The sequence below is a fragment of the Sycon ciliatum genome, chromosome 1 (assembly GCF_964019385.1).
Source record: "Sycon ciliatum chromosome 1, ocSycCili1.1, whole genome shotgun sequence".
Classification (NCBI taxonomy): domain Eukaryota; kingdom Metazoa; phylum Porifera; class Calcarea; order Leucosolenida; family Sycettidae; genus Sycon; species Sycon ciliatum.
Window position 1 is genome coordinate 41,454,012 of NC_088643.1, and position 12,532 is coordinate 41,466,543.

The 12,532-nt window shown below is 47.0% G+C and overlaps 1 protein-coding gene across 1 annotated transcript in view; it reads right to left on the reverse strand.

The window, feature by feature from the left end:
• LOC135826428 (serine/threonine-protein phosphatase 6 regulatory ankyrin repeat subunit A-like) overlaps positions 1-12,532 on the reverse strand; it is a 30,248-nt gene continuing 17,716 nt past the window's right edge. Inside the window, exons 18-30 of the mRNA XM_065339042.1 lie at positions 10,804-10,879; positions 10,500-10,539; positions 9,699-9,784; positions 9,440-9,527; positions 9,098-9,215; positions 8,640-8,704; positions 7,894-8,036; positions 7,126-7,247; positions 5,927-6,131; positions 5,296-5,378; positions 4,266-4,345; positions 3,128-3,219; positions 1-1,668 (exon numbers count right to left, since the gene is read on the reverse strand). Coding sequence (XP_065195114.1) covers positions 1,583-1,668; positions 3,128-3,219; positions 4,266-4,345; positions 5,296-5,378; positions 5,927-6,131; positions 7,126-7,247; positions 7,894-8,036; positions 8,640-8,704; positions 9,098-9,215; positions 9,440-9,527; positions 9,699-9,784; positions 10,500-10,539; positions 10,804-10,879 — 1,284 coding nt within the window. The 3' untranslated portion in view covers positions 1-1,582. The remainder of the gene's footprint in view (positions 1,669-3,127; positions 3,220-4,265; positions 4,346-5,295; positions 5,379-5,926; positions 6,132-7,125; positions 7,248-7,893; positions 8,037-8,639; positions 8,705-9,097; positions 9,216-9,439; positions 9,528-9,698; positions 9,785-10,499; positions 10,540-10,803; positions 10,880-12,532) is intronic.

Sequence of the window (12,532 nt, forward strand, 5' to 3'; positions counted from 1 at the left end):
TTCGGTTGAAACAGAATATTATTATTACCGTATACTTAGATCAGACGTAGGCACACAGCACGCCATGCCGGCGCCACCGCAGTGCACTAGGAGAAACCGGGACCGAGTATTCTAAGAAAATAGTGGATAACACAAGGTACACAGAATAGAGCTAAAAGTAAGCAGGGGGGCGCGTGACTACTATGGGCCACAACAGAGAATTTGCAGCACAGTCGACTGCACTCTTCAGCAGAAAGAAAGGAGCTAACGATAACACTACTTGGCAAAAAAAACACCGGAAAAACCGAGCCGGCCACCAGCGAGAGCGAGACAGTGGCACCGGTATCGACGGAGAGCAGGAAAGACTACCATCAGCAACTGAGTACAAGAGAAGATAAAACAGAGAGTGTGGCACAGCAGGCTAAAACTAGAGAGCTGGAGAGGGGGGGGGGGGGGGGGGGGGAGGGGGTAAAAACGTCACCGATAAGAAGATACTGTCGCGGGGGAGAACAAAACATGGTAAAAAAAAGAAACAAGGCGAAAAAAGCATCTGCGAATATTAGTAAACCGAAGGCACAGAACAGGACTAAAAGAAACTATGGCCAAAGCACCAAGACAGATGATGGACTACTAATCAAGGTAGATGGCCAATTGATTTGCAAGATGCAACAGGACTTCTCCATGATTCATGACTGCTACAGATCCTAACTAAAATATACAAGCAAAGGATGTAATGTGAATTGTATGGCCGTCATGAAAATGAGGACACGGTAAAAACAATATCAAAATTTCATGTGCTACAGACACACGGATATCTTAAAAAAAGGATCGGAGAACATTAGCCTAAATATCTCCAAATAGATACCTTCCACCTGCTTGTCGAAAGATAAATGAAATGAGGCTGAACAGCAAGGCATACGAAAAATAAGAAGAGATGCCCGAATGAATACCTACAGGAGAACATGGCCGGAAGAGCTTGGAAGCAATGCCAAGAGATGTCACATGATCTGGTGTTCTCTCCAACACAGGCCTTCCCACAGCGTTCAAAGAAGGTGAAAATAAAGAACTAGCATTTGCATGCTGATGTGTTGGTGTTTGCGGGGAAGGAAGGAGGGAGCAGGGCAAAGGGCTATACACACACACGCGCGCACACACACACACACACACACACACACACACACACACACACACACACACACATCTAAAGAACAAAAACACGCATACATCTCTAGCATGAACATACATGCAGACACCTGAAAACAGACACGCGCACACGCATACAGAGACATGTGCACACACACACACACACACCACACACATCCACACACGCACACGCACACACGCACACCCACACCGGCAATGTACCTACAACTATAGACAGGCTATTGACCGTGGCAATCAGCCGCAGCGCACACAGCAGCCGTAACACCAACCATAGCTTGGCACCGTCCACATGATGCTGCTCGCCCCATGATCAATTGTGCGCTGAAGGAGAAATTGCAACGCCCACGGCTCTTCTAAAGAAGGATGAGTAGCCGCCAGCCAGCCACTGGGTCAAGTATGCAGCGCATTCAGCACACATTGTAGAAGCATGCAGCTGATGTTACTGGTTGTATGAGCCCCGCAGCAGAAGTTGGATGCATTTCGCTGTCTTCTCGTTACTCGCACAGCTGACAATGGGTAAACGGCCTGCATGGCAAGACAACATAGCAATACATGTATCATGAGTGTAGTAAGCAAGTGAGTGTAGTAAGCAAGTGAGTGTAGTAAGCAAGTGAGTGTAGTAAGCAAGTGAGTGTAGTAAGCAAGTGAGTGTAGTAAGCAAGTGAGTGTAGTAAGCAAGTGAGAGTAGTAAGCAAGTGAGTGTAGTAAGCAAGTGAGTGTAGTAAGCAAGTGAGTGTAGTAAGCAAGTGAGTGTAGTAAGCAAGTGAGTGTAGTAAGCAAGTGAGTGTAGTAAGCAAGTGAGTGTAGTAAGCAAGTGAGTGTAGTAAGCAAGTGAGTGTAGTAAGCAAGTGAGTGTAGTAAGCAAGTGAGAGTAGTAAGCAAGTGAGTGTAGTAAGCAAGTGAGTGTAGTAAGCAAGTGAGAGTAGTAAGCAAGTGAGTGTAGTAAGCAAGTGAGTGTAGTAAGCAAGTGAGAGTAGTAAGCAAGTGAGAGTAGTAAGCAAGTGAGTGTAGTAAGCAAGTGAGTGTAGTAAGCAAGTGAGTGTAGTAAGCAAGTGAGTGTAGTAAGCAAGTGAGTGTAGTAAGCAAGTGAGTGTAGTAAGCAAGTGAGTGTAGTAAGCAAGTGAGTGTAGTAAGCAAGTGAGTGTAGTAAGCAAGTGAGTGTAGTAAGCAAGTGAGTGTAGTAAGCAAGTGAGTGTAGTAAGCAAGTGAGTGTAGTAAGCAAGTGAGTGTAGTAAGCAAGTGAGTGTAGTAAGCAAGTGAGTGTGTAATTTGCAACACCCGTAAGATGACATTGGGGTTGCAGAAAGGCTCCAGGGAATATGATGGCGAGACAAGAAGCTCACCAACGTCTTCGCGGCTGCAGCAGCTATTGTACAGTAGAGTCGCGCGTCCAAGAACGTAGTTTCCAAGGGGTTAGCCTGGGGCGTTCTTATTTTGTTGGGCAATCTGGCTGCGTTCTTATAGCACGTTCTTAGAAACAATTCGTACTGGATCATATCTATCCCAAAAGCTGCCGGAAAACCAACGCCGCCGTTCTTGACTTTGGGCTGTAGCGTTCTTAGCACTTCAGGTTGGACGTTCTTGGGCTCAGCGTTCTTCAGCGCGCGACTCTACTGTAGAGGAAAATGAACTTATTTCCCCCCCCCCCCCCTTTGCCAAAGCTGATAGGTCAGCAAAAGAGGTCTTCACTTGAGAATGGGCAGTGATCGGTGCAATTATGCTGCAGCCCAAAAGCAGACTACTAAGTAGGGCTAAATGCCATCCACATCTCCTCAATATCACCATGCATTGGAGTGGGCATGAGATAGCCGGTCACCATGGGTACATACATGTAGGTAGTCACCATGGCTACATAGGCGGTCACCATGGCTACATAGGCGGTCACCGTGGCTACATAGGTGGTCACTATGGCTACACAGGGCGTTGCCAGTGAGCAACTGACTGTCCTTATCATCAGCTGTTGGATGACTAGTTGACTACATACCTTTACTGTCCAGAGCATGGAGATTGGCACCTTTGTTGATCAATTCTTCCACTAAGTTGTTCATACCATTATGCGCAGCAACGTGTAACAACCTGTGCAGTATTCAGTTCACAATAGACAAAATCATAGTTTACACTGTGGAATATGTCCTTGTAGTGTAACTTGAATGGGAGGTAGAGAAACAACTTCAAACAAGGCACGGGAAATTCAGATTACAGTGAAACCTGTCTAAGACGACCGCTCAAGGGACCTTCAAAATGTGGTCTCAGATACCAGGTGGTCGCCTTATCCAGGGTCATTTGACTGGAAATAGCATCTCTTAGTCCTGGTTGCGGTGGTCTTCTAGGACAGGTGGTCGCCTTATCTGATCTGAGTGGTCACCTTGACAGGTTTGACTGTACCTGTAAACAACACTAAAGTATGCAGTGTATGTGATGGGACTGCTGGTCACCTAATTCTAAGGCTGCGTTCGTTTTTAGCTACCTGGTAGAGTACAGTAGAGCCATTCTACCGATAGAGGTAGAGGTAAGTGCACGGATGCTGTCCTACCGAATTTAGTAGTGTTCACGATAAGTACGTGAAATGTTTTTTTTTCTGTATGAAGTTGTGTACAAATCCTTGATCTTGCTGGAAATCCCGTACCTCTGCCAACTTCTACCAGCCTCTACCAGCTTCAAACTTGGTAGAGCCGGTAAAGAAAGGTAGAATCTACTGTTTTGAGTAGAAAAAAAGGAACGCATACTAGTATACCAAAAGAAGTAGTTTCTACCCAAATACGTAGATCAAAAAATGAACGCCCCCTAAGTTACACCGGAAACCCGCCGCGGATAAATGGACCCCGCGGTTTTAACACACCCAAGTTATATGCTCTACAGTACATGTGCATGAGCATTGCCAAACATATGAGTACAATCATGTATTTAGTCTGTGAACAGCACTGCAACCTGTTTCTACAATTTTCTACAATTAAAATTTCTTACAAACAATATTTGGTCTATGAGCAAATCCAGCACAGCAAAAGGCGGTGTGTACTGTATGACTCTGTGTGCGCGCGCTCGTGTGTGTGTGTGTGTGTGTGTGCATGTGGGTGAATGTGCACGATGCACGTATGGTGGTGTCAACATGAAACTGTACTCACGTTTGCTGTTCGTCGTTACGCCATGCCAATGATGCATCGCTGCACTTCTTCAGCACTTGCAGACATATTGACTCGTGGCCCTGAGCACAGTCGAGAAGAACAAGCGAAATGAGGCAAAACTTGCGACGGAAACAAAGCCTTTCTGTTCCTGCGAAGCAGGGACATAAAGGACATGTATCTGTTTACTTTACACATAAATATTATTTACATGCTCAAAACTAAGACATGATGAAAAACAGTGGCTACAACCAAAGAGACGAAGAAGAAGACTTGAAAAGACAAGACTCCAGACACACCACCTACCTGTGAAATCACGCATGCTCATATCACACGTGCCAGTGAGACAAGAGACAGTTCGGGGAATGTCAGCACAGAGGAAAAAGGTTTAATACCTATGACCTATTCATCAGTCTGAGGGAAAGTTGCAACGGGAAAAGTCTGAAGAAAGAATTGGCTGTCACCACCAGGACTCGAACCAGGAGCCCTCGCTTATGGCCAGCGATGCTCTACCACCAAGCTATGGTGTAGTCGTCATCCAAGCAGCGGCCGCCCAACATTTTCTTCAGACCTATGGCCTACTTGAAATGTTGTGTGTTTTTAGGACTGTCTCCCTATGTTCCTGTGCTGCCTATTTTGCAGTTGCAGTGCACGTCATTGACCCGCTCGTTCCTCATTAAATTTCTTCATTCTATTCGGCTTATGCGAAGGCTAGCCAAGCTTGCTTGGTGATGTCAACGTGAAAAAGCTGATAATATAAATAAATAATAATACCTCTTTTCAAGTATGTGGACAGGTAGCCTTGTAAGATTGACTTTTAATTTTTAGTGGCAATGGTATCGCTGATAATAATCAACAGGAGTAGTTGCAAGTTCTTCACAAAGGTCCGTTTCAAACATGACAAACAGGAAATCATGCCAGGCGTTCTCTAGGGTTGTGCAAGTACCAAGCATTCACAAAAGAATCGATGATGGACAAGCCATCGGGAACTTCAATTCCCCCCATCATCCAGTGCCAGTGCCAGAACACCCACCTGTGTACAAGCTAAGCTGAGAGCAGTATCACCGGACAGACTGCTCACGTCTACGTTGATGTCACTGCACGCGATCAGAAGCTCTGTACAGTGACAGGAGGCCAGCGAACATAGCACAGTGCACGCACACACAGACACAGACACACACATATGTACAGACACATGTACATACACATGTACAATACACATGTACATACACAGACACACACACCATGTACACAGACAGACAGAGAGAGATAGAGAGACACACACACGCACACATGAAGGCACACACACACACACACACACACACACACACACACACACACACACACACACACACACACACACACACACACCGCACAGGCACGCACACATGAAGGCACACACACACACACACACACGCACGCACGCATGCACACACACATGGATGCACATGCACACACAAAGCATGTGTTACTGAGGCATTGACCACAGCAGGCAAACTAGCAGCAGTCAACATATTCCACAATACACAATTGTACACAGCATTTCTTGCTAACTAACACAGCGGAGAAACGGGAATAGAGAGAAAGAAAACAGGTCCTAGGGAGAGAATAACGACAGGGGGCTGTTCGAATACAACAATGCAGTACATGTACTAGCAACGTACCACAATGCTGTGTCTTTCCATTGCGAGCAGCTAACATGAGCGGGGACATGCCATCATTGTCTGCTGTGTTCAACAGCAAGTTCTTGCCCGTGGTCAGCAGTTGCAGACAGCCAGTGGTGGGTGCGCACACAGACGCATGCAGCGCATGGCGACCGCGATGATCACGCCAACTAACCAGGTCTTCGGACAGCGAGTCAATCAACACCTGCAGGACACACACACACACACACACAGAATGCACATACTTGGAAGTATGTATGGTGGCGGCGGCGTACTCCAGCAATTCACAGTACACTGATGCAGCTGCGGGTCTACTTCTTCCAAGTACATCATGCAATCATCAAGCCTAGACATAATAGACTGTGCGCATCAGCCAACCTCCCTTGCACACAGTACAGTAGAGTACAGAGCGTGCTTGAAGCAGTTACATGTATGTGAAGTGGTGTTGGCCGCCAGTGAATCCATACGCATTGCACTTTCTGGAAAGCTTATTTACTCATGCATTGCTACAATGTCCAACCGGCGCTATCTCGGAGGTTCCTTTCATCAAAACCAGAATTTTCTTGTATCGTCATTGCCAACACTTAACCTATCAATGACAGCATATTGATGTCGCACAGTTACGTAGTTTTCACAGGATCACTCGGTTGACTGTGTGTGTGTGTGTGTGTGTGTGTGTGCGTGTGCGCGCGCGCGCGTGCATGTGTTGTGTTGTGTGTGTGTGTGTGTGTGTGGTGTGTATGTTGTGTAGCCACTGCAACCAGCCGTGTGGTGTAGACCAGGCTAAAATTAGTGGCGGTCAAGTCATCAGCCTTGCAAGCTGTTGAATGGTGTAATCCCAGCACAAGTAACTGCTACGTGTTACACAGCTTGTTCGCTATAATCGCTTCACCGATGGGCAGGAGTATGAGTATGAATATGAGTGTGTGTGTGTGTGTGTGTGCGTGTGTGTGTTTGTGTGTGTGTTTGTGTGTGTGTTTGTGTGTGTATGTGTGTGTGTGTTTGTGTGTGTGTTTGCGCGCGTGTGTGTGTGTGTGTGTGTGTGTGTGTGTGTGTGTGTGTGTGTGTGTGTGTCATATGTGTGAATGTATACAAATGTATAGGTTCAACTACACGCCCGAGTGCATCGTAACACAGTACTACAGTATCATGTAGAGTATAGATGTGATTGTATAGCTGCATGTTGAGATGACACGTACCTCAGCACATCCATCATGGTCATTGACACATGCACAGTGCAGTGGTGAGAAGAGGTTACCAACAGGTTGAGAGAATACACTGCCTTCACTCTCTACTAACATCTCCACCAGACTTTCATGTCCTGAATCAGCAAGCACACATACACATGCACACACAGACACAGACACACACACACAGACACATGCATGCACAGTGACACCCACACAGATGCAGAACTCATTGCAACTGAGATGACAGAAACACAAGAATGGCACCATCCTTGTCTGTGAAAGATCACACTTCACAAACACAGGTTAGCTGCTGGCATGACTGTCATTGGCATTATGATGTGTAGTGGAAGTATTATAGGAAAGTATTTGCTCCCCACAAAGCCTTTCCTATGAAAGTATCGCCGAAGTCGCTATCACTATTTCGAGTTGAGATATTGAACAGCTAAACATGTAATGGATTCTCTCTCTCTCTCCCTCCCTCCCTCCCTCCCTCCCTCCCTCCCTCCCTCCCTCCTCTCTCTCTCTCTCTCTCTCTCTCTCTCTCTCTCTCTCTCTCTCTCTCTCTCTCTCTCTCTCTCTCTCTCTCTCTCTCTCTCTCTCTCTCTCTCTCTCTCTCTCTCTCTCTCTCTCTCTCTCTGTCTCTCTCTCTGTCTCTCTCTCTGTCTCTCTCTCTCTGTCTCTCTCTCTCTGTCTCTCTCTCTGTCTCTCTCTCTCTGTCTCTCTCTGTCTCTCTCTCTCTGTCTCTCTCTCTCACACACAGCAGCATAGCTAGCGTACCATTGTAACACGCCCAGTGCAGCGGAGTGTAGCCGTGCTTGTCTGTTGCAAGGAACTGTGCGTCGGCCTGTACGAGTGCGCCCCACATGCTCACTTGACCACACATGGCGGCAATGTGCAGAGGAGTACGGCCTTGCTTGTCACTGCACCGGACAATAGCACACATGCACATGTACACGCCACACACCCACGGAATCATACATGTGCACACACAAGCACACAGGAAGAAATCAGAAAACGAAGTGTTTCCTCAACGCTACAGTAGTGTCTGGAACAACCATTACAATCAGGCCAGGCTACCAAAACTTCTTACATGTGTGTGTGCATGCTGCTATCAGTGAAGATCATAAAGAGTGAAGTAGATAGGAATCGGATATAATCTGTACAGCTGTCAAGTCCAGCCTCACCTCTCCATACTGTGTTGATGGACTAGCATAGTACACGGAACACATATCACTATGCATAATACTGATCATGGCCAATCGATGACAAAGAGCATTGTTTGGGTACAGTCGGCCCTCTTTAATCCAGCACTTTATAAACTAGTACTCTCAGTGAACACCAGCACGACTTTCGGTGACCGAAATGTCCTATTTATGCCCGCTGCACCAATAACTTAGATGCGTTAATCCAGCACCCTCCCATATCCAGCACCATTTCCGCAGCATTGATGGTGTTGGATTATAAAGGGGCCACTGTACTAGTATACGGACATAGAGCTTAGTCACAATGGTGTGCATACATACCTAACGTTGACATTAACTTGCTGTTGTAGCAGCGTATCCATGCACTCCTCAATACCAGCAGCAGCCTGTCAACCAATCAACCAATCACACAGCCAAGTAAGCAGAGCTGTAGCAGCAGCTAGGGCCACAACTAGTTATAAACAAATACCTCAAAACTACCGCTTGAGCGTCAATCCCTTTTCAACTTTCCATCAGAGTAACGTAAGCGGGTGCACGGCAGATATCTATTATTCATTGTTGCAGTGCACCAATTTACATACAACACTTTTTATGCAACATATTAACGAAGATGGTACTGTTAACGAAAAACCTTGCAATTTCCATGACCATGCAATATGCCAGTGATTATTTCATGTTTCAGGAACAAGACCCACACCACAGCACAGGGACACAAAGGCATCTGGCAGTGTTTGGCAGGCACGCACATGATGAAAAGGAACAAAAATCAGTCGACTTACTGCCCGGTGTAAAGCTGTGTGCCCGTCCTCATCGGGAATGTCTACCTTGGCTAAGTGAAATATCAATGACGCGACACAGTCTACATGACCATTGGTCACCGCTAACATGAGTGGCGTGCTAGCGAAACAAATACAAACAGTACAACAATAACAAGAATATTCATAAGTTGAGGGAATGGAAAAGGGAAGTGAATGGTCAGTTCTAGTGGAAGGGTTGTAGACAGCAGCATTAGTAGAAGCAGCACACATGCACACACACAGACACAGACACACACAGACACACACACACAGACACACACACACAGACACACACACACGTACATAGATGCACACTTCACTTACCACCCAAGGGTATCTTGAGAGTTGACATCATCACCACTCTCCAGATTTTCCAGCAGCATCTTCAGCGAACACCCATAGCCATTTTGAGCTACACGTTCATTTACCAAGCCATGCAAGCATGAACAAACACACAGACACAGACACAAATATTCCTGGGATGATGGTACACTGCTGTGAAAGTCATGTCCTTATAAAGCGGAATACACAATAGGAAAGCTCCCCCCCCCCCCCCCCACAAACACACACGCACAGCTCTTACCAGCAGAATGGAGAGGAGTACGATGAGAGACATCATCCCGAACAAGCACACTTGCCGTCCGTACCAACAGAGCTTCTACGCACGTCCTGAAAGCACACATGCACAGATTAACACACATGCGCGCACACACACACATGAGCACAAACACACATGAGCATAAACACACATGAGCACATGCACATGAGCACACACACACATGAGCACAAACACACAGACACACACACATACAAAGGAAAAGATGATACGGACATGCACTTTCTGCACTGAAAAAGCAGGTCAAACTCATGCCGTCTTTTCCGTGTTTGATTGGATCGCCGTGGGAAGTAGTTGTACAGGTCTTATCTTTTCATATCAAAATGTCGCAAGTCGCAACAAAGTTCGCTTACTAGCTCATGCTCTTATACCCAGGTACACGCTTGTGTGCTTACATGAACGGAGATACAGTAAGTTACCTGAACACTTATGCAGCACAATGGGATACGTAGTTTCCATCTAGAAGCTTAGTGACCACTTTGTCTTCACTGCTACTGGCTGTCCTCCAGTACCACCATGATTTTGGCTGCTGTTTTTACCGGATATTTCCTCCCGTCTTCCTCCCCGCTTTGAGGGCAGTTACCTCCACTGCATATTGACGTACCTCCAAGCACCACCTCATGTTGCTCAAAGTGTATCGGCGACACCCAATTTTTTTATCGACAACATCAACATAAAGCACTACCCAGGAATGAGATCCCAAGTTCACATAAACTTTCTATGTTTTCAAAAATTAGGAGTTGGGTGGTCTGAGCACGAAATACTTACGAGTGTCCCTGGAATGATGCTAAGTCCAATGGTGTACGCCCTGAGGGAAACAAAGGCACAGACCAGACAAAAGGCTACTATTAGGACGGCGATTGGTGGACGCACCAAGTACAATAACAGTACTTCGAAATACAATTGCACTGCGGTGAGGATTGCCGTCATAACTCAAACACAAGAATGTCAGTGCCATGTGTGCAGTGCACTAGGCGGACTGACTGGTGCACTGCACACGTGGTGCTGTCTGTCTGTGTTTGTCAAGGTGGACTTATGATCAGTAAAACGGGGTAGAGCATCTCTGGCTTACCATGTTCATCACGCACATCCAAGTTCACAGTTGTCTGCATCAAGACTAGCAGCGCATCATGATGGCCATGATATGCCTGCACATTTACACAGACACACACACACATGCATGCACATACACGCACATACACACGCACACAGACATACACAGACACACACACATGCATGCAAACACCCATGCATATAGCTATCACTTACAAGTTGCCCCATAATATACAATGTCATAAAATTTCGAAAATCCTAAGAGACATTGTGTTGAGGCCCTGGAAGTTGATCATTGCAAAATCCCCCTTGTTCGCTTGCTGAGTATACATGTACGCAAATGACCAATTCCTGAACCCTACAGAAATATAGAACTCACTATGAGACTTGAGGAGTGGGCTAGACCTGCAGACATATACACTACTGTATCCACTGCCACAACGTGTGCATCTGATACGGTGTTGTCACCGAGTACGCATAAACAATGTGAACATGTGTGAGTGGGCAGGGACTGGCCAGACCAACTAACTAACATGTGTGAGTGGGCAGGGACTGGCCAGACCAACTAACTAACATGTGTGAGTGGGCAGGGACTGGCCAGACCAACTAACTAACATGTGTGAGTGGGCAGGGACTGGCCAGACCAACTAACTAACATGTGTGAGTGGGCAGGGACTGGCCAGACCAACTAACTAACATGTGTGAGTGGGCAGGGACTGGCCAAACCAACTAACTAACATGTGTGAGTGGGCAGGGACTGGCCAGACCAACTAACTAACATGTGTGAGTGGGCAGGGACTGCCCTTCCAACTAACTAACATGTGTGAGTGGGCAGGGACTGGCCAGACCAACTAACTAACATGTGTGAGTGGGCAGGGACTGGCCAGACCAACTAACTAACATGTGTGAGTGGGCAGGGACTGGCCAGACCAACTAACTAACATGTGTGAGTGGGCAGGGACTGGCCAGACCAACTAACTAACATGTGTGAGTGGGCAGGGACTGGCCAGACCAACTAACTAACATGTGTGAGTGGGCAGGGACTGGCCAGACCAACTAACTAACATGTGTGAGTGGGCAGGGACTGGCCAAACCAACTAACTAACATGTGTGAGTGGGCAGGGACTGGCCAGACCAACTAACTAACATGTGTGAGTGGGCAGGGACTGGCCAGACCAACTACGGTAACTAACATGTGTGAGTGGGCAGGGACTGGCCAGACCAACTAACTAACATGTGTGAGTGGGCAGGGACTGGCCAGACCAACTAACTAACATGTGTGAGTGGGCAGGGACTGGCCAGACCAACTAACTAACATGTGTGAGTGGGCAGGGACTGGCCAGACCAACTAACTAACATGTGTGAGTGGGCAGGGACTGGCCAAACCAACTAACTAACATGTGTGAGTGGGCAGGGACTGGCCAGACCAACAAACTAACATGTGTGAGTGGGCAGGGACTGGCCAGACCAACTAACTAACATGTGTGAGTGGGCAGGGACTGGCCAAACCAACTAACTAACATGTGTGAGTGGGCAGGGACTGGCCAGACCAACTAACTAACATGTGTGAGTGGGCAGGGACTGGCCAGACCAACTAACTAACATGTGTGAGTGGGCAGGGACTGGCCAGACCAACTAACTAACATGTGTGAGTGGGCAGGGACTGGCCAAACCAACTAACTAACATGTGTGAGTGGGCAGGGACTGGCCAGACCAACTAACTAACATGTGTGAGTGGGCAGGGACTG